We start from the raw sequence: 25417 nt of genomic DNA, 5'->3' as shown, positions 1-25417 counted from the left end.
GAGCCTACCAGGAGCTCCCAGATTTGCTCTGCTCACTTAATGCAAGGTAGGTTACTGCGTGGAGTAGCCGGACTGCTATAATGCTGAATAATAAAAGTGCTACTGCGCGATTGTTCTGGCCGTATGTCGTGTAACTCAAGCGAGGGCAGCGACTCTCGCCCCGAGTTTGGCCGCTCGTCCAGTTTCTTGCCTCGGCGTGGGTCGCCATGCTACGAACATGAGTTAAAATTATTGTTTAGCGGCTGCCATGCTGCCGCCGTTTTATTTTAATGTTTTTCGTATCGGGGGCACAAGTGCACTTCTGCAGCTCTACTACCCTAGGTACATGTGCGCATTGGTTTATCATGTTTAACCGCCTCCCACGCAGCGGGCCTGGGTTCGATCCCGGCGGAGAGCGGGTACTTTTTAACGTCCCAAAGCGATTCTGGCTATGATGGACGCCGCAGTGGAGGGCTCCGGATAATTTCGACCACCTGTGGTTCTTTAACGTGCACTGACATCGCACAGTACGCGGACCTCTAGCATTTCGCCTCCGCACAGTACGCGGACCTCTAGCATTTCGCCTCAAACGAAATGCGACGGCCGGGGCTCAAACGGCGTCTTTCGGGTCAGCAACCGGACACCGTAGCCGCTGAGCCACCACGGCGGCATGTGAGCATTTGTATCGGCATCGCAGAGGAGAGTCGCAGAAAAGGTAGCAATTTCCGTGCATGCATGTAGGAAGTTTCGGCCACATTCTAAAAGCACTTACGAATTAACGGAGGCCAATTATGGATTGCGATCTCGTGCCCAACACTACATGTTTCATTTTGTTAGAATTGTGGTAAATTCGTGAGCATTTAAGTTTGTCCCATTTCAGTCGACCTATGCTTCTTGCACTAAATGACTTTTGAGAGTGTACGGTTATTTGTGAATGCATATTGAAAAGCAGAAACAAGGCATATTACGCAGAAAACATGTGCATGTACACATGCAAAGCTTACCACTTCATCATCCATCTTGCAGCAATAGAAGTTCCATTGCGAAATGCAAAAACGCCCGTGTGCTTGTGTTGTAGGGCACCTTAAAGAACCCCAGGTGGTCAAAATTAATCCAGAACCCTCCACTACGGCGAGCCTCGTAATCAGAACTGGTTTTGGGACGTAAAACCCCAGAAAGAAGAAAAAATTGTCATTAAAGTTTTTCTAGTTTTCGGCAGTCCCATTACCTGCCTTGAAGACCGCAGTCTGCCTTCATTGCATGTCCTCACTAAGATGCTCCGCTTGTTGCTCCGGGGTTGTAACTGAGGGAAGGTGTTTGGAGCTCGGCAAAAAACGAAAATCGCGCGACATCATCGTCCAGCAGATCGGGCAGCTCTCTGCCACTAAACATCAGCTTTTGGCGATACCGATCGTTTGCTTCGGTGCTAAGCGCCTTAGAGGAGTCGCTCGTCATGTGCCTCGCTTCGCCTAGACATGTCAACGCTTCGCCAGGCCGCGTCTTGAAGCGCGTCGTGCGTCCAAGCGAGAATCTGCGCGTCGGCGGCGGGCCGATCCGGAATACCGTGCCGAAGCTGCAGCCGATAAGAGGCGTCGTCGAGTCGAAGATCCCGAGTTTCGAGATCGAGAACGCGAGAGTCTGAGTTTAAGCGTCGTCGGGATAGCGACCCTGGTTGTAGCTTGGTCGATCACAAGCTCCTTTGTTTGCTCCAGCCTTGCACCAGTTGTGCAAGGTGCGCTCATTTTCTTTTCAGTTATTTATTGTGCTTTCACAAACTTAACATTTTAGTGCAGGTAGTCGTATAGAAACATGCAGGTGTCTGCAACAGACGCCGACATGGGGTTGTATAGTTCTGCATGGTGGCTTGTATATATATAGCAGTGAAGAAAATCAATTTTTTTTTCATCCATCGGTGAAGAAATCTACTTAGAAGTGTGGGCTTTCTATTTGCACCCCTCCATTGGCACATGAGCGCTCACGTCGATATCATCATCATCATCAGCCTATATTTATGTCCACTGCAGGACGAAGGCCTCTCCCTGCGATCTCCAGTCAGAGTCATGAGGGAGGTAGTGGCCGAAGACTGCACCGGGGAGGCCAATTCCTGTTCTGGTGAGGGAGTGACTTTGATACAGCTTAGTGGGCCTGCCTAGTTTGGTTGCACCTGAACTAGTATAGCCCCACTAGCTCTCGGCAATGTTTTTGCCGGTGTCAGGCACCACTCCATGCCTGAAAATGTAATGGACTGGAGCAGGAGTGAAACTTACGACCTTCAGATTTGAGGTCGGGTGTCCTACCTCTGCTCCACGCCACCATATTTTGTATCATCTGCCAAGGTGCTATGCGGCGAAGATGAACAAGACGCCAATTTGGAAAGTATAGTGGGACACAATTTAAAAAATAAAGTTTGCTGCCATAAAACAAAAATTAGATCAACTTTTTCCAGTTTAAAAACAATGTAAGGCGCTATCACAAGTGCTATTCACGGTATTTTTACTACGATCTCGCCAGCGTTCAAATGGCAACAGGACATAATCTAAAAACAAGTATTATATCTAAAGACATTTTTCGCGTGAACTATAGCTCGCAGCGCTTAACTTGTATAAAATTCGTGTTCTTGCAGGAAAACATTTTTTAAAAGGAAGATCGCAAATAGGGACCCATTTTTCCATTTTTAACGGCTTATAAAGAAAGGAAGATTGGATAACAATCCACGAATGCAATTTTAGGTTGAAGCGCTATCTTGAGTCTCCTGGGTAATGTAGGTTGTGATTTTGTGTAATTGGAACATCGTTTTTGCAGCGCATTTTGTAATGCACGTTTTCATGCCTTGCGAGAACGGAAGTTCCGTTGGTACGTGAGCCGGTGAAGAAGAGTTTTTGGAAATGTCGTATAATGAATTTTCATGTGATAAGCAAGCGCCTCAAATATTTAGAAACAAATCGCACATGGTCGAGTGCCAAGATTGGTACAGTTTGCGTGGAATGAACCATATATAATAAACAGATTAGGACATAGGCTTTTAGCAGCCCAAAACGACTCTCGATATCATTGATTTTACTGATCGCAAAAAAGGAAAGAAAACTGAGCAACAGTTGTCACCGCCTATGAAGGCCACTTAAAGGCAGGAGGGAGATAGACAGGAGAATTTATTTTAAGAGGAAAGCTCAGGGGTCGGACTTCCAAGAGAGCTGTAGAAATCTGCGAGCCTGCAGTGTTCAAGTGATCGAAGCGTAGACGCAGGACGCTGAGTACGGGAAGGAGGACACCTGTGTATGCTTGTTTTACTTCCTTCGGACACTAGTTTACGTCAAATTTAAGTGCTCAAAATGCATCACCTGTTTCAGCTTTTTCGTAAAGATTTTACATATATTTGATTACTTGAAAATGTAATTGATTTACATCGGGGGTTCCTGAGTAAACAAAGCAATCATTTCATAACAAAACTACCAAAAAATTTTCACTGGTTAAGACTAATTATTTACATGTAATTTGTTACGTACAAGCAAGTTATGTACACACGAACTTCGGAGCAGTATCATCACCACCGCCCCGCACGTCATGAAACAGGGAGCCTATCTACAAGCGCAGCGGCTATAGAACGGCAGGCTCGGCAGGTGACCGATGAACACAACCTGGTTGACCAAGTTTACGCAAATACCCTTCTAATTACTACGTATACCTTCATTTGACTGGCCCGTGTGGCGGTTCCTACAGGCCTCCGATCTGAGTATGTGCTGTACGGAAATGGGGGAGAAGAAGAAGAGGAAGAACAATGTCCCCGCCGCATCGAGCGGCTTGCTGCTTCTGGGTTGCTAGGTCCATGCACGCCACGACAACCTGAACCGGTGAGCTGACAGTGCATGTAGGAGGCTATCGCTAACATACCGAGTGTTTGCCTGTAGTCACAAAGTGTCTGCCTGTCGAGAGCAGCATGATTAGCGCTACATAAAATGCTGCGTGAGATGTTTGTTTACAACACATGTTTTACATATATAGGTACCTGGAATTAGATATTTGTAACCCTCCTTGAAGTGATCAAATAATCGCACTCCATCCTCGTACCGGCATCGCCAAATAACCACCATAGGTACCCACTTCATGTCAAGTGTGTCAAACTTGTATAACGTAGCAATATGCAGAAGCTGAGCGGTTAAGAGCACCGCAATGCAAGCACAGCCTCGCGGGAGCTGTTCGCTTCAGCATATTGCGCGAAAGGCAACGCGGGTATCACTTTAGGATAGTACCCTGTGAGCGGATGCACTTCTCGAAACTCAGAAACGAACCTGATGATGTCGCATTCCTCGCTCCGCTGCGCACGGCTATAGCGTCTTACAAAAATCGCGATGGTGTAAGTAGCAAGAACACAACTCAAAGAGCAAGCGGCGCGCCCTTTCTTTTGGTATTGCACAGGTTGGCACGCCTAAAGAGAGAGAGTAACAGAGAGAGAAGAAAAAAGACTACTTTCCTCGCGTTACACGCAAGAGCAACAGGAGCGCGATAGCTGCCCCAGAGATCAGTGTACAACAATGGGAATCGCAACGCGAGTGGTCACTTCGCAATTTTCTAGTATTCTCGGGTACACAATTCTAATTTAACAGGAACTATCTCACTTAGCGCACAGCTTTCTGTGTTCCTGCACAAAAATACGGAATAGAAGTGAATCAGCGGCTGCCCTTGACCTAAAAGGCATTGTGTCGGCGTGACTCTGTACAATAGCGTTAACCTACAACAGCATTCAAAAGCAGGGGCGTGCGAAAATGCGCGCAGCATGCCTGACTGCGAAATGATTTTAATCTAACACAGAATAACATTGGTGGTTCGGTTGCATGTCGCCACAGCCCGATTGTAACAAACTCTCAACTGAGAAGACTTGCTACTCACCGCTGCGGAATAGCCCATGTAACGTGAAAATCCACCTGCACTCTTCACCCCGTTTGATTTTTGTTGACTACAGAACATTCGTTAGCAGGAATGACGGCCGGCAATATAAGCGTAGTTTGAATGCTCAAAGCTAGATTTCGTTTACGTCGAGGAGAAACAAAAAAAAGTTTTTTCCTTCATACACTATTACTCGGATTAAATCCGTCACTGAGGATGCGGAAAAAATATTTAAACTGGCTTTACTTTAATAAGGTTGTATTACTTTTACAGCCTGGTATACTCATGTGACGCTTGGTATTTCCTGCTTCGTGCTTGGAAACGCAGTGCGCGCTTCATATAATGTGAGTGGCGTCGACAGCACTCACAAAGACTTCTATATGTCTAGGAGTTCAGCTTCACTGTTAAGACGCCGCAATCAGCTAGTGTCATAGCCTCCCTAATGTGCATTACTCGCCACATTCTTATATATGCGGAAAGGTCCCTGCCTCACCCAGTGCTAAAGGCAAGGGGTCAGTCAATGGGTTAGCGAATTGGCTGTTTCGTTGCGTAATGCTCAAGACTCTGACGTGGTGTATATGCTTTCGCAGGGAACCACATACGCTACAGTTTTGCTTGCAATACAGCACGGTCACCGCGCAGAGTGAACCGCATGATCCAGCGCCCTGTGACACCGCGCCGGAAGTATGTCAAAGATACAATACGCATGATGGTTTCTCTTTACCCGTGTATTGAGCGCCACGAAGTCAATCGAGTGATAAGTAGAGCGCACTAAAGGGACAAGAAAAGGCCATACATTTGTTGTGAAGCGCCATGCACCAAGTAGACCTTCAGCAATGTCTCCACGAAAGGAGGCGTCGGTAATGAGTCTTGGTTCTCGTATATGCGCTCTCAGCACCGCAGGAACACCAGCCCGGTGACGGCGTGGCCATGGCTGGCAAACCCAGCGCACAGGCCCCTATCCGGGACAAAGCCTTCCTGACGTCGGTGTTCGAGTCGATGGACCGCGACCGCACGGGCTTCATCAACGTGTCCGAGTTGCAGCGGGCGCTCGCGAGCGGCACCTGGAAGCCGTTCTCCGAGGAGCTCGTGCTGCTCATGGTCAAAATTTTCGACCGCGAGTTCAGCAACAAGATTAACTTCGACCAGTTCTGCACCCTCTGGTCTTACATCACAGAGTGGGTCAATGGCTTCAAGAAGTGAGTGAAGTACGCAGACACCATCCTCCACTCTCATAGGTGCGGGACCCAGAAATAATCTTGCAGGATAAATTTCACTCAGGAGCGCCAAGTTCTGGCGCCTCTAAGGACATCGCCGTAGAATTTTGGGGCGAAGCTTGCGTTCGTATACCTCTCCGGCGTTTGACGTTCCGTGTTTCCCGTTCCGTGGGCCCGATCCAGCTACATACAATATGCTCTCCGAGACAATAGTATTAAACTGCATCCTAAACCGCAGTGTTATAAAAACAGTGTCGATTATATACACTGCGTAATCAATGATGGTGACTTGGCTTACCGATCCTGACAACAGCACACGATATATGACCTCGTCAGCTTTTTTTTTATTGTATTTTGTTACGCGGGCTCGTACCGGAGGAAGTGCAACCGAAGGAGTGGGTGGGCCAATCGAATGTGATGCTGTCACTCGAGTGTAGCATGTAAACCAAGCTCGTTTGACGTCGGGGTGTCGCCAAGTCTATGTAGCTGAGCATCTCACTCAAATATTTCATGGGAAGGGGGTAAGCACGACGCACGAGCAACAAAACAGCTATGACAGCGTGTGCGAAGAAGTTCGGAGAAGATGCTCTTGCGAATTGGCGCTGGGTCATATGCCACAAATGATGTTCGTGTAGTTTTGTGCGGTCCTAAAGAGATTTACTGACGTATTGATTCGGAACTGGAATTGAGCATGTCTTGCAAAATGGGTGGACGCGTTACACGCAAGGCGTCGCGTTTGGTATACAGTACCTAACACTCACAATTCTGTCACCACCCCTAGACTGGAGGATAATATGCAAAATCAACATGTAAAAGAGTGGAATGCGGCTGGTTGGTTCCTCCATCACTACAGTACCCGAGGTCACACTGCTTTGTCTGTGACATCGTATTTAGTCTCTAAGGAACGGCCAGGCGTTCACGCTCATCCTCTTCATCATACAGAGCTCCCTATGATCTTTAGTGCGATTAGCACTGTTTGCCTATTTGAGCTATTTCAGCTATTTTCTATCCATCTATCTATCTATCTATCTATCTATCTATCTTCTTACGTCGACCCAGTGGCCCAAGTTGTGAACAAGCTTGGGCCACTAAGTGTGTGGTCGTTGACGCGTTGCCGCCGTGGTCATTGCATCGTCGTCATTAAGGCATCGTGCTTCGACTCTCGTCATGCCCTCGTCGTCACGCCTTCGTCGTCACGCAGTCATCACACCCTTGTCGTTCTTCCTGTTGTAGTCACGCTGACATCGTTTCATCGACGTCCATTCGTTCTTCATCGTTCCATCAAAATCATACTGTCGTCATTCAGTCTTAATTACGCAACCATTGCAATGCCATCGTCATCATTGCTACGCCGGCGACCAATCGTTATCTCACCGTCGTAGTCGTGCTATTGTCATCATTCCAACTTCGCCATCTGGTTGTGGTCACATCGTGGTCGTTACGCCGTCGTAGTTATGCACTCGTCGTCATTCGTCGTTGTTATGTCGTCGTCGCCTAGCTGTCATCGCCAGTCATTTTAGAATCGTCATGTCATTTTCGTCGTACCGTTGCATCGTATTAGCGTTGTCATTCCATAGACAACGTGTCTTCTTCGTCACTCCGTTTTCGTCACGGCGTCGGCGTAATACAGTCGTCATTCTGCCGCCATTCTCATATGAGACCTTGGAAACCGAGTGCCGTAGCAAAATGGGACGTTGCCAATGTATGTCGCATATAGCCAAAGCAAAGGAAGCCTTCGAATGAGCACTACAGATATTAAATAAACGTGGCTTCAGAAGTACGGTGTGTTGGTACATAGCACGAAATGCAGTCGCATTACTATCGGCAATCATCGTGAGGTGAATTCAGCTGTGTATTTTTTGTTAATTTTAGGGCCATTCGAATAGCGAAATTTTCGAATCGAACCGAATATAACTATTCGAGGTAAGCGAGCTTCGAATGTAGAATATTCGCGATCAACAGAAAAAGAAACATTAGAACGAAAGTTTATTGTAGTCTCTTTGACAACGAAACGCTTGTCTATATTCTTTTATACATTCAATTCCGTTAACGAGTGGATGTCTGGTCAATTGAGAAACTTGTCAATGAGAAACGAAGGCAAGTACTATCACATCTGCTGCACAATGACAACGAATATTTTGAAGCAAAATTGAACAGCATGGCCCAGGTGCATGTAGTAGAGTGTAATGCTCGTTAAAGGAGCTGAGCGCAATACAAAAGCATCGCACATCGTTTTGAAGGAATCCAAACACTCTTGATATTGTCTAAATCGAGACAGCGAATGCGTAGTTTTGCCTAAGACGAGACGTGCTTACTACATGGCTGGAAGCCATTGTACATAATTGACGTCTTTCATTTGTTTGCTCAGAAACTGGATTATTTGCGCGACAACTGCGGCTGTTCTGCGCCAGGTCATTCAGAAGAGTCTCAATTAGGATCACTCTTGCTCCCTGTAGAAACTAAACAAAATATTCGACAACTTGGAATAGTGAGTTCTCGAAAGCAATGCGAATTGAATAGCAAAGATAATTAGAATCGTATTTCAAATTGCGAATATTTCCACATCACTATTGAATTTAAAAGAATAAAATCTAATAAAGAAGGATATTTGCACTATGCACCAGGCGACGGCAACATTGCAGAGGTCATTGCACCAGCACTAAGCTTGAGGAGTTCCTGAGTTGCTTCGAACAGTGGGTGAAAAGGTCGAACAATTGCATGGACTCTGATGAAGATTATATTAACGGGTACTAGTTGCTCTCTTTGTCTGCGTGTGACCGGTTGTGGTTAGAGCACAACGTGGTACTCGTCAGTGCAATTCGTTCCCAGGACCCCCGAAGCAACCTACGACAGGCTTCGCTTACCGCCATTTCCTCGACAAGGGAGCGGCTACTTATTATTTTCTCAATCATAACAAATTAGCGTTTGGTGGCAGCCAAGTTCATCTTATTTTTCCAGGGGGGCTGGGGGGCGGATGGTGGTCTATTTTTTTTTTTCAAGGAAGCTGTTCATGCGGACCCTGTGCGGTCGTTGTCGGACTTCGCTAAAAAGACGCCACGCGACCTAGCGGGAGAGGAGAGGAAAAGAAGAGCTCAACATGGGGAAAGGGATTGGTTGACCCCTTTCCCCCTGTGAGACGGCTGTGTGAGGGTGCAGATGAAAAGAAGAACGGGGAGGGTACTTGACCGTCCAATACTCGCGTTGGAGAGGTAGAGCGCGAGGCACGCCAATCAATGGCGGTGTAGGAAAAAGTTGTCGCAGTTTCACCTGAAAGGTGAAACATCAATTGCGATAGCAAATTTGAAGAGAGCTATACGGAGTAATGATAGCAGCTTTATCAGCTGTATAAACTTGGACATGCAGCAGCAGCGGCAACACGCAGAACTGTTGTCGACGCGGTCGGCGTTTTGCCCGCGTTCGCTCAAAATGCGTGCGGCGTTAGTGATTGTTGCCAGAGCCTCTGATATAAATAGGCACTTGGTGCCGCAGCTAAACGTCGCCTCCCTTCCCTCCCCCTCACCCCCACGGCCTTTCGTGCGTCGGAAGAAGGCACGTTTGCTCTGCATATATGGTGATTGTAGAGGAGGAAAGAGACGCCTACTTCTGCAGCTTAAGGGAGCACAGAGCAGAACGCGCGTTTGTTCTCCGCCGTGCGTTGACTCCCCGTGAAAGCGCGCGTCCCTCGCGCCCTTTCACTCGCACATACAGCGTTCGGCGCGCGGCGACGATTTCATCTCCATTGACGTCATACGGAACCTCACGGCGACGGCGATGCCGACGGCAGAAATCTGCTTTTGAGTGTCCATATAATTGCTATCGCAATAAAAAGTAGGTCAACAGAGGAGTGGGGTGTGAGACGAGTTCGCGTTAGTGTTGGTTGTATATACGGAGCTTTGGTCAAGGACTCTTGATTGGGAACGTTCTAGAAAAATCATGAGGAACGTGCTAGGAACGCCGTCGCGCGTGGACGCAGACGCGTCCCATCCCGCACCAGTACCGCCGTTAGGGCCAGCCAAGCAACCGCGACTGCAACTACGGCTCGCACGCTCGCTCCCATTGCAGCCGGCCTGACGCGGCAGGCCGGCTAACATAGCTTCGCTGTTCGACCATCTTCACAGAGTTGAATGGGTGGTGGTAATTTTTATTTGAATACTTCGAAAAAGCAGGGTTAGAACATGCAGAAACAATTAAGTGCTTATCGCAATGTACCACGTAGTTAGATGATCAAATGTGTTTGCGTAGCAAAGGAATTATTTGCATGCCAGCATAATTAACAGTCCACGGTAGTGACATTTGCTACGGGGAATCGGTGACTCTGCGGGCCATCTTCTCATAGTAGCAGCCGTTACGGCGGCACCGAGCAAGGATACGAGGACACGAGTCGGCGCATGGTGGTGGTGGTGGTAAAACTTTATTTCCCAAAGAAGGGGTCCTGAAGGACACTTGGCTAGGCGCCAGGTGTAGAGGGCACCTCCCACGTCGGCACAGAGAGCCCGAAGCTCTCCGCCGCCTCGCGGGCCTTCTGGACAGCCCGAAGTTGGTCGTGTAGTGAAGCACTTTTTAGCACTATGTCCCAATGTTCCTTGTTCTTGGCGTAATCGTCACTTGATGCACAACCACACAGCATATGGTTCAAGTCAACACGTTCACTGCAATGTTCACACACATGTTGTCCGTCGTAGTCTGGGTCGATGTGCTTCATGCGCCAGGGGTTGGGGTATGAGTTCGTTTGGAGCAAGCGTAGTGTGACTGATTGGCTGCGCGTTAATTTCTTATCCGGGAGGGGGAACTCTCGTCTGCTTAGATAAAAGTGTTTAGTGAGCTCGTTGTAAGTGAATAATTGATCCCTGTACTCGATATGCGGGGTAGCGGGGGAAACTGGAGGGACGCGGTCGATGAGTCCTCGCGCCGCCTCGTGTGCGATCTCGTTGAGATTCCGCAGACCGCCCCCTAAGCTGCCCATGTGTGCCGGGAACCAAATGATCGAGTGATCGGTGATAATACTTCCGCCTAAGATTCGTAGCGTCGTCTTGTCTATCCCACCCTTGGCGAAAGCTCGAGTGGCTGCTCTAGAGTCGCTGTATACAGTTGTGAAGCTCGAGTCTTTGAGCGCTAGTGCTATCGCTGCTTGTTCGGCTACATCTGGCTTCTTAGTGTAAAGCGTGAGTGAGTTGCGCGTTCGCCCGTGTCCGTCGATTACTGCTACCGAGTAGGCGTGCTTTCCCGGTATGTACGCAGCATCGACGAAAGCTGTCTGGTCGGGAAACCTTGTCGCGTCTGCCGCGAGTGCTCTGGCGCGGGCGAGTCTTCTTCCTTGATTGTGGATCGGGTGTACGTTTCTTGGGAAGGGGAGCACTTTAATTGCTTCTCGCATGACTTTAGGTAACTGCAAGACGTTGTCCCTTTCCGCTATGGTGTTCAGGCTGAGCTTGACGAGAATCTCTCTGCCCGCTTTGGTGCCTGATAGGCGTGCGATCTGTGCCGTGTGCTGAGCCTCGATGATTTCGGCAAGGGTATTGTGCACTCCTAGCTGTAAGAGTAGATCAGTGGAGGCATTATCGGGGAGCCCCAACGCTATCTTGAAAGCTCGTCGTATGTGTACTTCGAGCCTTTTCCGGTGTTCTTTTTTCCAGTTGAGCATCGCAGCCACGTATGTGATGTGACAGAGTACAAAAGCGTGGACCATTCTAATGGCGTTGTCCTCGCTCAGTCCCCTGTGCCTATTCATGATGCGCCGAAACATTCGGATCGCGTTCGCAATCTTGATCTTGATGCTGTCCAGCATCACCCAGTTGGAGCCGTTACTTTGGATTATTAGTCCTAGGATTCGTATTTTGTCAACCGTATGTATGCGATTTCCGTCCCTGTCGTGTAACTCAATGCATGGAGTGTGGTGTCTGCGCCAGTCGTTGGACGGGCGCCCTGGTCTTGGGGGATGGTAGATGAGTAGCTCGGATTTTCTGGAAGAGCAGCGAAGTCCCATTGGGGTGAGATGGGCTTCAGTAACCGAGATGGCTTCTTGCATGCGAGATTCTAATTCCGCATCACTGCCACCAGTGCTCCAGATGGTGACATCGTCTGCGTATATGGTGTGCTCCACGTCGGCAATTTCACCCAGTGCGCGAGAGAGCTTTGTCATCGCCAAGTTAAATAAGAATGGCGAAAGTACCGAGCCTTGCGGTGTTCCCTTATCGCCCAGTTCAAAGATCTCCGAGATGTGCTCGCCTATCCGGAGAGTGGCCGTTCGATCCTCCAGAAACGCCTTGACGTAGCGGTAGAAACGTGTTCCGAGATTGTGTTCAGATATGGCTTTGAGAATGGCTTGATGTTGGATGTTGTCAAAAGCTTGCTCCACGTCAAGTCCTAGTAGCGCCTTGGTGTCTCGTGTGGGGCGATCCAGCAGAGTTTTCTTGATTCTTAGCATAGCGTCTTGCGTTGAGAGACCCGGCCTATAGCCGATCATATTGTAGGGGAAGTACTCCTTTTCCTCTACGTATTCCGATAGTCGGTTCAGGATGACGTGTTCGGCTAGCTTTCCAAGGCATGACGTTAGTGAGATCGGCCTCAGGTTTGGTAGCCCCAGCGGCTTGCCCGGTTTTGGGATGAGGACCGTGTTGGCATGCTTCCACTCTGCAGGTAGATGGCCGGTTTTCCAGGCTTCGTTGATTTGTTGCGTTAAGAACATGACCGATGTGTCGTCTAAATTTCGGAGAGTCCGATTTGTGATACCATCGGGGCCTGCTGCAGAGTTACTGTTCAGGTTGTGAATTGCGAAGCGTACTTCGCTTTCTGTGAAGTCCGCATCTAGCTCCGTGTTTGGGACACCGTCGTAGTTCTTCCTTTGTAAGCTACGAGATTGCCCCGATTTAAGCGGTAAGTACCGTTTGGCAAGGTCTTCTATAAGTGCTTCGGCAGTACTGCTTTGCTTCGCGTGGTGTACTAATTTGCTTAGCCTGATCCGTTGCATAGTTTTGGACTTTGTTCCGTTTTCGTCGAGGAGGTGTTTTATGAGCCTCCACCCACTCCCTTTGCGTATTTGCCCGTTGAGGGAGTTACAGACTTCGTCCCATTGTTGTCGGGAGAGAACCACGCAGTATTCTTCAATGGTCTTGTTGAGTTCGGCGAGTTTCCTTCGTAGTCTTCTGTTGAAACGTTGACCCTTCCACCTGGCTAGTATGGATTGTTTGGCTTCGAGTAGATTCGCTAGCCGACTGTCCATTGTCTCTACCTTAGCGTCCGTCGTAATCGTTCGTTCCGAGGCTACGATGTCTGCTTTGAGCTGTTTGGTCCAACTAGTTATCGTATGCTTCGTGTTTGCTCCTGTTGAGTTGGATGGCTGCGTCCGTATTGCACGAAATTTGTCCCAATCGATTAGTTTGTACTCCCTTTGCTTCTTTCCCGGTAGCTCTGCATCAATTCGGAGAATATAGTGGTCACTGCCAAGGTCTATGCCCGAGTTGTGCCAGGCACATTTCTCTACGCCCCGGACGAAAGTGAGGTCCGGTGTTGTAGTCTCGACATGTGGAAGTGCCACATCTAGTTGGGGTTTCTGGGTCTGTGATCAGCGTGAAGTCGAGATCGGAGGCTGTCGTGTGAAGACGATCTCCCTTGCTAGAGGGATACGCGTAGCCCCACGCCTGGTGTGGGGCGTTAAAATCCCCACCTACAATCAGCGGACTATCTTTGGCGAGGCGCGCGATCTTGCCCAGTATGCCTCTGAATGCTTGCCTCGTGTCCTTAGGGCTGCTGTACAGATTAGTGAGAAAAATGCTTTCCTTGTTCCCTACGTGGTCATTTGGTATGATCTCGATCGTGAGGTGTTCTAGATAGCAGGCTGTGTTGCGGATTTCATGCCGAATGTACGGGATCTTCTTTCCAATCAGAATAGCGACGCCTCTGCCTTGCTCGTTTCTGTGGGCTTCGGCTTTATATCCCGTAAGGGCCAGTTCAGTTATGAGTGTTTCTTGTAGCAAGATGACGTGTGGCTTCTCGGTTTCTGATTTGACCATCTGCAGGAGGACCACCTTTTTTGAGGCGATCCCCCTGCAGTTCCATTGCCAGATGCGGAGATTTCGTGTCTTATTTGTCATTGCCATGTTGGCTGTTGTAGCCCCCTTCACTTGCAGTGAAACCGTCATGTGGTGGGCCTTGCGCACCGACGTGTTGTGAACTCATCCTCTCCAGGGACGGTACTACAGTGTTGTTTAGATACATTTCCATTTTCTGAACTCGCGTGCTAAATATGTCCATTTTCTCGTTCATTCGCACCATGCTCTCGTGCATGAGCCTCATGTTCTCGCTCATGGCGTCCATGGCGTCCTTCACGTCTGATCGCACGGCCATTCGCGGTTGCGTTACAGCTCGCTTCTTAGGAGGCGGGCATTCTTCGCGTTGTTCTCCCTGTCTCGCAATCTCAACTGGCTGGGGAGTTTCGATGTCGGTTGGTGGTCCGGGAGTGCGCGTTGGCCTACTGATGTTCGCTTTACGTATTTCAGTTAATTCGAGTGTTAGCTTAGTATAAGCGGCTTTTAGCTCTCTTAGTTCCTGTTCTAACATAGCTATCCGCTCTTTATCTGGGTTGCGGGACTCACTTTCCTTTGGCGTGGTCGTCGTAGCTCCTCTGACTTTGTCTGCCCACGTGCCGTCGCCTCCGTTGTTCTTTCCACCGAATCGCACCTGTGACCTTGAACGACTCCTGCTTGCCCTCGCAGGTGTGTGGCTCCTCGATCGAGAGCGTGAGCGGCTGCGTCCCGGCGTCTTCGACGTAGATCGGCCTCGTTCCGCGTGTTGCTTTTCTTCTTCGACTAGCTGTGCCTTCTCTTGTTGCTCCAGTCGTGCTCGTTGTCGTCGTGCGCGTACTACGTATGGAATGAGATAGCGGTTCTTACACACCTTGTCCGCTGTCGCGTGCAAGCCCCCGCACAGCTTGCATTTCGGATCGCACACATGGGATGAGGTGGGGTTAGGAAGTCCACAGCCCCTGCATTCGGTGGAGTCCGGCTCGGGGCAAACGTCCGCACGATGTCCGAGTTTGCCGCATACGTAGCATATGTCCACTTGTTTGCGATAAAGGAGCAGGGTACCAGTGTTGGTCCATATCTTACGAAGTTTGGGACGCGAAGTCCATCAAACACAATGATCACTGATCCTGAGTTCTTTATTCTTTTCGCCGCTAGTGCCAAGGGGTTGCGGTCATTCACGATGTTTCTTTCAATCGTCCTGTGATCGTCGGCAGTGTCGATGTATCTGATTACCCCCTTGCAGGTGTCACTTGGGGCAGTTTCGTAAGCGCTGACTGCGTACTCTTTTCCGGCTATTCGGATAGCCCTTACGTCCGCATACTTGTCTGCATTTTCTCGAAAGGGCGTGCTCGCCACCATGATATTCTGCGTAATATTGGGACATATAATGTCCTCCGTGGTCTGCTCTGGATTAAGTTCTACTGCTGCCATGAGGGCTTTACTCACTGAGGTCGGTCCGATCTTTTGTATGTTCAAGCCGCCCTTTGGGCGAAGCACTATCTTGATGTTGTCTTGCGGTAGGGGTGGCATGCGTGAGGCTCTAATCACCCGGTTCATAATGTTAGGAGGCGTGCGAGAAGAGCTCACCTGCCCGCCGCTTGTATGTTGTGCTTGCTGTGGCGCAGTTGTTTCGGCGCGTTCCTTCTTCTTCGTTTTCCGGCTGATCACCACTTTCCAGCCAGTCTTGTCCTCTTGCTCATTAGGTATTGCTGAAGTAGTCGGAGTTGCTGGTAACTCCTCCGCAGAGCTATCCATTTCTTCGGTAGAAGTCGCCATTCTCTCCGTGTCGCGCCCGGCGCGAAGGGCGGGTGGCGTCTCGCCGAGCTCTCGCGTTCCGACCGGCGCGCGGCGAACGCGTCGGCTGAGCCTAGCGTCTGGTGTGCACGCCTAGGGTCAGTTCGGTAGCGGCGTGGACGCGGTAGAAAAGTTCTCGTAGATTCGTCAAAAATGGTGCCCTACCTCCAAATCGGGTATCCACGGTTTCCTTGGAACTTCACGAAACTCTTGGTGCAAGAACTTCGGCGAAATTGGATAGAAATCGCTGCGGAATCATGTGAAGATGACGGAGCCGATAGGAGCACGTCCACAGACCTCGGCGACCGCAGCGCCCTCTCGGCGCATCAAAGCGACGAACGAGTTAGAATGAAGTCACGGCAACTGCGCCGAGTTAAAATGCTGCTTAAGCCCACCGTCTCTAACCCCCGTATTCAGAAATGCCTAAACTTGAAGCCCACGCTTGAAAGATGCCGCTTCGCCTGAACGTGCCCAAGACGCTCAGCGCGTTTCCTTCGGTGCGTTCACGACAGGCGTCACTTAAATCAAGTCAAGCACGGGCAGGAAGTCAAGGTTCATTTCTGAATACGAGGCTCCGGTCACAGTTAGCGCGCTCAATTACTGCACAAGATGAATTATTAGCCTCGCGCGGCCTTTATTTACACGTTCTTGATAAAGGCTTATCGAAAGGACAAGAACACCGTGCTACCAGTGTGCATGTGAAATAACAGCCACACAGACGCGCCATCGAGTTGGCTCATTAGGTTGACCAATGGACTTGCTGCGGTCCGTTTACCGCTGGCAGTGGGAACTTTGTGCCACCATGAATTATGGGGAGTGTTCTAATATCCTCCATTTTGGAGCCAAAGCATCCCAGCGCTGGAGGCCGCCGACGATGTGGGGAGGAATACTCCGCCACCTAAAAGGACACTGCTGAGGTCGCTGGGGCAGGAGCGCCGGACACTTGACACCGATAAACTGCGTGCAAATTGCTGGCGAGCGCGTTCTACGAACAGCGACCGGCGGTGCGGTGGTGCCCTTCAGGTTTGGGTTGCTTGCACGTGCGGGGTGAAAGAAAGCCTGTTTGGCACAGTCAATTGTGATTTTCCCTTTCTCTCTACTCTCTCCCTTTTCCCTACCTTCTGGTCAGAATAAATCAGTCTTCTTGATGCGTTCAAAACGAACGGCCGTCTGTCGTTTTTCCATAAGTTAAATAGTATCCGTCTCTTATTCTACAACATTTTGGTTCCGAAATCCGCGAATAGGGACGTCAAAAGATGGATATCGACAGAATCAAGCGAAGGGCCGTGGTACGAACATCTACAACCAAGCTGCTCAACGAAGTATCCACTATGGACGGCAACGCATCAATTGGTGAGCTGGAAGAAGAGATCAATCGTCTTTCTTTTAAAGAGGACTCGCTGAAAGAGCTAGATCGGGAAATAGAAAAAAGGCGTTGAGGATGAAGCTTTCGAAGAGGAAGTTGCATGCTCCGAAATGTACAGAGAAAAGATCAGCATGGCGAGAACAAAGGTACAACGCATGCTACACGAATTTAGCAGCACAAATGCTTTATTGGATCGCACACCAAACTACTCAGGTCAAAGAGAATCTAGCGCTAACAATTCGCAAATACGCCCCAACGTAAAGCTGCCAAAGCTCGAAATTAAAAAATTCAATGGAGAGCTTCGAGAGTGGCAAGGGTTCTGGAGTCAGTTTGAGTCGACAACGCTAACCAGAATCTCTCAAACGTAGGCAAATTCAAGTACCTCAACAGCTACTTGACAGGAAAAGCGGCTGCTGCGGTAGCAGGACTTAACTTGTCGGAAGGCAACTACGAAGTTTCTTTCTCGCTATTAAAGGAGAGGTTCGGCAGAAAGGGAGTAATAATAGAAGACCACATGTCACGGCTACTTAACATCAATCCAGTGCGTGACTCGCGGAATCTCGGCCAACTGCGCAGCCTCGTCGACGAAGTAGAGACATGTGTACGCAGCCTCACTCCTTTAGGCGTGAGTGTCGGTACTTATGGAACGTTGTTACTGACCGTAATAAAGAAAGCGGTTCCTGCCGACCTCCGTCTGGAATACCAACAAAAAACGAGGCTATGAACGAGGGAAGTCAGCTGGAGGTGCTCCTGCGTTTTTTGAGAAAAGAGCTTGTGACGCGGGAGATCATACAGCGGGCCGAAGTACCGAGAGGCAACAGTGCCGAATTGGTAAAGGAAATGCGCAACAGCAACATTAAAGCGGCGAACATGCCTAGTGCTGCGGCACTGTGCACCACGATTAATGAGAGCACAGAATGTCTATTTTGTATTTCGAACGGCCATGAGACCGGCAATTGTTAACCCAAAGATGTCTGTGGCGGATAGGAGAGAGGTGCTGAAGCGTGAAAATCTGTGTTTCCGGTGCACTACAAGTGCGCACGCTAAGTGGCTCAGGTGTGCGCATTGCAACGGCAGACACCTAACAACAATGTGCGACCCTCACCCTGACCCTGACACCGCAACACTGATGAAGGGGACGCATCTTCGTCACCGGTGATTGAGCAAGCCACGGTGTTGAAGTCCTCATTAGGCACGGGAGATAACCTGATGTGCACTGGAGAGCAGCAGTTTCTCCTACAGACAGCGCGTGCTTGGACAGAGGGTCCACATGAACGTACACTTGTCGGGCTTCTCCTCGATGGTGGCAGTCAGCGAACCTTCATCCATCACAACCTATCCGAAAAGGTGCAGTCAAAGGTGCTTGGAGAAGAGGAGCTTAAAATATTTGCCTTTGGTGACCAGTCAGCTATAACGCGCAAAGAAACGCGTCGTGTGTAACTGTGGCTCAGAAGCCAGTACGACGGAAAAGGGGTGCGAGTGGAAGCGCTGCAAGTTCCTTGCATCTGTGCCGTTTCATAGCTACTCCTTAAAATTAGGTTCTACTTCGACTTTCAAGATTTCACTTCGAAGACGCAGACGCATCGCAGGGCGGCGAAAGTGAAAATATTGACCTTTTGATAGGCGCTGATCATTACTGGGAAATTGTCACGGGATCCACTAAGCGTGTCATCTCCAGATTGACGGCAGTGGAGAGTGTATTCGTATGGACAGGCCAGGGCTATGTCGGCACAAGGAAGTCACCAGGAGCCTGCTCCTCGGCAGCTGGCGTGATGCGGATAGGAGTGAGTGAACAAATTGACAAGGAAACATCAGCTCTGCGGGAAAGCGAATTGTGGTGGAGAGGACCGCATTGGCTTCAGGAGGAAGACACGCATTGGCCAATAATAAGTGAGCCGAGCTCGAAGGTTGCGGAGTGCCAAATGGAAGAGCGAAAGATTACGGTGATGCCCACAGTATCATCGCCATCCATGGAAATTCTCAATCTTGAGAATTATAGTTTATTCAGCAGAGTAGTGCGAGTAACCGCGTGGGTACGCCGCTTTGTCGACAACTGCCACAACAAAGGGGAAAAGACGATCGGCCCATTACGAGCTGAAGAAGTAATCGGCGCCGAAAGATACTGGTTGGCTAAGGCTCAAGGAGATGCGGTCAGCGACGACATTTCAAACGTGAAGAATCGAAGACCGCTGCACAAGAGCTCTCCTGTTTTGCCTTTCAAACCGTACTTCGACAAAGACGGCCTCATGCGAGTTGGTGGACGCTTGCAAATCAGTGATAACAGCGAAGAGACTAAGCATCCCATCGTTCTTCCTGGCAATCATCCCCTCACGTCACTACTCACACGCAAGGAACACTTGAGAATGCTGCACACGGGCGTACGCGATACAGCTGCGAGAATCATATTAGATTATCAGAGGACGTCAGGCCATAAAGAAAGTTACCAAGCACTGCCTCGTCTGTCACAAAGTTTCCCTCCAGCTACGGAACCAGTTGCACCACTTCCAGCTGACAGAGTGACAAAAGGAAACCCGTTCGACATCATTGGCATCGATTTTGCAGGGCCCTTCATTTGTCAACAGTCACGCGACAGCAAAAAATGCTACATCGCTATTTTCACCCGTGCTGTGACACGTGCCGTCCACCTTGAGCTCGTCAGCGACATGTCGGCTACAGCCTTCCTCTTGTCCATTAAACGCTTTGTGACACGCCGTGGAATCTGCTCGACGGTGTATTCGGACAACGCGCTCACATTCAAGCGGGCAGCCAGGGATCTAAAGGCCATGTTCATGCTGTTGCAAGTCGAGGAATTACAGCCATACTTCGCCGGAAACCAGATCAGATGGAAGTTTATTGTTGAACGGGCAGCTTGGTGGGGCGGATTCTGGAAGCGGATGGTGCGATCTGTGAAAGTAGCATTGCGAAAGGTGTTAGGTCGAAACAGCTTGAGTTTCGACGAGCTGACCACCGTTCTTTATGAGGTGGAGGCCGTGATCAACTCATGCCCTTTGACTTTCATGTATGATGATGCTCAAGAGCCAGAACTACTGTCAACGGCGCACTTCCTTGTAGGAAGAAAGTTGATGACTCTTCCTCCACACAGACCGCCGGACGAAATTCCTCGCTGTGGCATGCATCTCTCACGACGCTGGAAGTACCGGACTGCCGTGGCCGATGGTTTCTGGAGACGGTGGCGGAAAGAGTACTTATTGGAGCTCAGATCGGCACATATGTGCCGACCAACGACATCGAGTGATCTGAAGAAATACGCTTTGGTGCTCCTGAGGGAAGACCGCTTGAAACGCCACATGTGGGAGACAGCCAGGGTTAAGGAAACATTTAAGGATTGAGACGGCAGGGTGCGGTCCTGCAAATTGATATTAAGTGGGGGACCAGAGGTGAAGCGACCGATATAGCTGCTGTATCGCTTAGAGATTGTGGAGCAATGAGCTCAATAATAGTTCGCTCATCCGGGGGAGGTTGTTGCATATCCTCCATTTTGGAGCTTAAGCATCCCAGCGCTGGGGGCCGCCGACGATGTGGCGAGCAGGACTCATAGGGACTCAGATAAGGTCACCCTTGTAATGACCACCCTTGTAAAGCAGCCTTGTGCACCGCAGCGCCCCTAGCTACGGATGAGAGAGAGAGCGCGCGTCGGGAACTAACGCCCTTGTGCACCGCAGCGCCCATAGCTACGGACGAGAGAGAGAGAGAGAGAGAGATAGCGCGCTCGTCGGGAACGAGAGAAAAAGAGAAACGAACGCCCTCGTGCACCGCAGCGCCCCTAGCGACGAACGAGAGAGAGAGAGGGTGCGTCGGTAACGAGAGAGAAAGAGAGAGCGCACAGCTGCGCCTCTAGCGGCAGCGGCGAGTACTAGCGTAGCTACGACGGCGCGACGACGGACAAGGCTCGACCCTAAGGAGCTTCACCTCTAAAACATCCGCCTCCATTTCTAAGTTGTTGTTGCTAAAAAAATTGTTTAATCAATCAAATCATTCCACCCTGTGAAAGTGGATGTACAGAGAAGCTGTTGCCGACTTTAGACAGCCGTAATTTAGAATGCCAGCCGTAATTTGTGGTGCGTGCCAAGAAACTGCCGCGCCGTAGCCATGGCAACCGGGAGGAGGAGGAGGATGCCGCGAGCGCATGCACGCAGTCTCCTCCTCGCCAGCTCCCTGCCTTCCCGACCCCCGCCTCTCTTCTCTCCGCGGCGCGCTGAGGCAGGAGTGAGTGAGTGAAACAACTTTAATCGGTCCACTACAGACACCAGGAGAAAAAAGGCGAAAGCTTGCACTAGGCCGCGAAAAGCTGAAGCCACAGCGAAGCTGGCCGATTGATATCGGGCGGCTAGCCTCCAACGCGGTCGGCGTCAGCAAGCAGCAGCGTTCTTGGCACTGTACCAAACTTGGTTAGACTGCCTGCGTTCGTGGCATGCGAAGAGCGCTGTCGCTCGCAGGCGCCGACGCGTCCAGCGCTAGTCACGCGAAATGTCGCGAAAGCGAAGGTACCTCCGAAAATGATCGCTCGAGAATACCTTCCTACATGCGTAGTGAAGTTAAACCGAGTTAAGGCCTAGCAGGCAACCAAGTTAATACCTAGCAGTAGCAGCCAGTAAGTTTCGCTGTGCCTAAGCTTTGCGCCACCGAGTGCAAGCTTGCCCGTTTTTTTTTCTCACTGTGTGGGAACATAGCTAGGTTGTATCTCCATAGACATTGATGACAATTATTCCGGGGAAATTAGCGGCTTTAGTAACTACATCTTATTATAAAGTGATTGATACCGCAGTTGACACCACAGGACCTTACATTTAAGAATGTAATGAAACAAGTATTCTCAGCCAACAGATGTCAGAGCGAACAATTGTGCTATTCGCGCAGTGCAACCACTTGTACAATACGTTTTGCTTTTCTTTGCATACATCATGCCAATAATTGTTACTGGCAGTTATGTTAATACCTTCATGTTTTACAGACAGTAAATACATACTTATATTCACCATGAGCGAATGGAATGAGATGGTTAGAGGGGCTTGAATTTTGTTAGTTACAGCTCTACAGCGAAGGCGCGGAATCCGCACGATGCGGGTTCGGCTTCCCTCGTGCGGCAAGTTGCGATTGTCCGTATTCATTTCCGTTTTTATGATTATTGCTAGATTTAAATTAAACACAACAATTATTATGCGTTAAGCCTTCTCTGTCTTCATTGTTTGTCTCCTTTCTCGGGTTCTAACTCCTATTCATCGCAAGTGTAATTATACTCAGGATACAGGCTCCTTGTGAATGATGCGGCAAAAGTTAACCGTGTAATATGTCCCCATGTAGGCTTAATCTTCGAGTATGGGTCGGTGATCACGTACACCGAGTTATCAGTGTTATTGCTGCTTTCTTTCACTGCGAGATACGCTCGTTGTGTCAGAATACTTCACCTCTATCACGCACTAGTGATACTGCTAAATAAACGGGCGCCATCTCATCTCATTGTGCGGAAGCAGCATTACATTGATGCATTGGCGCATCAATAAATTGTCGACAGACCCGGGAAGGATTAATCGGTACGACGATCCCCGACTGTGCTGCCAGTATTCTCATTGGCACTGCCGAGTTAAGGCGGACCCACATGGAGCGAACTTTCCTGACGAACTTTAGGCGGCGAGCGCCGGCGCGGCGACACGGTGGCGTGCATTAGCTATAGTTTAAGGGGCACAAGTTCGCCCAGCAATCCGTTTCACCCTACTGAAGTACGTAGTCTGCCGGCCTGCCTATAAGCGTCCGTCACTACGACGGAACTTAATGTGCCTATTTGCGAGCAAATCAAGGTGGCCAAAACGTCAATCAAGAGGGAAAAAATGCTTTCGTATAGGGACTCAGATGTCACAGGAAAGAATATTACGTTTTTGTATCCGCGGAAGACGTCCTACATAGGCGCGTTAATGTTTCATTAACCCACAATTGCAGGCATATGCACGTCATTGGATGTATGCGTATCCCGCATGAGCTGAGGCGAAAAAGTCTGGCAGCATCAATTTGACTTCGCTGTCACATTGCTGCAGAAAATTGGAGACGAAAATAAGACGGCGTGCTCAGACGTGTATTTGTTCAGCAGCATCGGTACCTATAAGATTGCGTATGCGCTGTTCTACGCACGTGATCATATCACAGAGCTTTGTTAATGGTACTGATGCGTTAATTGGTGATCCACGATTTTCGTGAAGCAGCGCATTTGAAAAAAAAAAGACGTTCACAAAAAGATGAATGATGGACACATTCACCATACAAACATAAAAAGATCTGTGTACGCACACAAACATTCATGTTTGTGCGAACATCTTCTTTCGGAAGTGCGCTGCGTCAACAAACTCACAAAACTTTAACATATTTATATTCGTAATAAAACTTTTTTTTGCACATGGCTTGGCAGTAATGTTCTTGCAATCTACAGGTAATGTTAATTATCCAGATAGATGCCAGTGTTCGGCGCCATATAGTTGCCGACATACTCCACGCGGTAGCCTCTTACGATTACCGGTAAAACCAATCACCCGCCACGGCGGCTTAGGGGCTATGGTGGCGCGCTGGTAAGCACGACGTCGCAGGATGAAATCGCGTCCGCGGAGGCCGCATTTCGGTGGGGGCGAAATTCAAGAACGCCCGTCTCCAGTGCATTGGGGGCTCGTTAAAGACCTGCTGGGGGACAAAATCAAACCGGAGTCCCCCGCTACTGCGTGCCTCATAGTCAAAGCGTGCTTTTGGCACGTAAAACCCCAGAATTCAATCGAATTCTAATCTATACCGTCAATCGCAGGGTTGATCGCGCCAACTGTGGCCGCCTGGACAAGGCGGATCTGCAGACGGTCTTCGGCAACCTGGGCCACCAGGTTTCGCTCGGGCTGTGCCACATGATGATTCGTCGCTTCGATCAGCAAGGCGACAACAAGATCATGTTGGAAGATTTCGTTCGCATGTGCGTCATCATGCACAACGCCACGGAGGAGTTCAAAAATTTCGACCCGAACAAGACGGGAACGGCCAAGGTCACCTTAGACGATTTCCATTGTACGACCTTTCAGATGTGCAAGTGACCTCGCCGTAGCATTTCACGACCTGGCTGCAATAAACAAAAATTGCGCGCGGGGAGCTTCGTTCTCGAAAAACAAGAGCAGTATCGTTTTCAAAAACGGGATAAGTTTCAATGCTTGTTCCTCATCAAACAGTACACGCGCATACTTAAACGATACAAGATAGACAAAAAACTAAAAGGTTAACATAACGCACTCTGGCGCTCTATGAAGGCACTAATAAGCACTGGCGTACTGTGAGAAACATCGTAAGAGCCCGCTTTATTACAAACTAAAGAAGACCTTCATGATAGAAGAGTCGAACATCGGTGCAAGGACGTACAGATTTAAGCAGGCAGGCCACTATCTTGTTTCCAACGCGCTGATTTATTGCAAATTTAAAGCAATAAAACACAGCTGCACCAACTCGCAGTCTTAACAAGATCGGCTGCTGGGCGAATCTACTCATTGTTACAAAAACAAACAGCCAACCGAGACGACAAATGAGCGCCAATGCTGACGCCAGCCTCGTCCATGTTTCCTTTTCCTTGTACTGAAGAGGTTCAAACTTGGTTTGCTTTGTTCTTCCGCCCAATCGATACGCTGAAATTTACTGTTGTAATCGTCGACTTTAATGAGATTAGCATTGCATATTTTTTTATGTTTCTATCTTTCTAACCGTTTTCCCATCAACTTGGGTCACGAGTAGTCCATGTTCTAATATGCACATCATCGGCCTATACTGTGGTTAGATAACCGTGTTGGAAATCAACCGGTGGGCCACCAGAGATCTGTATGTGGCAATGGGTATGCGCTATTCTTCTAAGAACTTCTTCCATTCCACATTCAGTCACTGGGTATGTATTCGCTCTTAAATGAATCTATTTGATGCCAAAGTGGGTCACTGGCCTGAGCACAGAAGCGCGATGCTCTACTCAATGCACCGTGGACTAACCAGTGACCCAAGTTGAGGAAAGACGGTTAAAGAACCTATTTCGCGATGAAGGTCGACGTTGATGCGATTATCATTGAAGCGTTGTACCGACACACCACCGCGCCGCCGCAGACGATGCGTTATCAAGCATACGTGTGTGAATCCGGTTT

The 25417-nt window shown here is 49.3% G+C and overlaps 1 protein-coding gene across 1 annotated transcript; it reads left to right on the top strand.

Annotated features, from left to right (window-relative positions):
* Positions 1-3759: 3759 nt before the first annotated feature.
* Positions 3760-24347, top strand: LOC119440171 (programmed cell death protein 6-like). Its single transcript, XM_049661401.1, has 3 exons — positions 3760-3827; positions 5756-6059; positions 24061-24347. Exons 2-3 carry the CDS (start codon positions 5791-5793, stop codon positions 24335-24337), a joined length of 546 nt encoding a protein of 181 aa, XP_049517358.1. The 5' UTR covers positions 3760-3827; positions 5756-5790; the 3' UTR covers positions 24338-24347.
* Positions 24348-25417: the final 1070 nt, after the last annotated feature.

Source organism: Dermacentor silvarum, chromosome 2, assembly GCF_013339745.2.
Source record: "Dermacentor silvarum isolate Dsil-2018 chromosome 2, BIME_Dsil_1.4, whole genome shotgun sequence".
In the NCBI taxonomy this organism is placed as follows: Eukaryota; Metazoa; Arthropoda; class Arachnida; order Ixodida; family Ixodidae; genus Dermacentor; species Dermacentor silvarum.
This window is presented reverse-complemented; position numbering and strand designations above follow the sequence as displayed.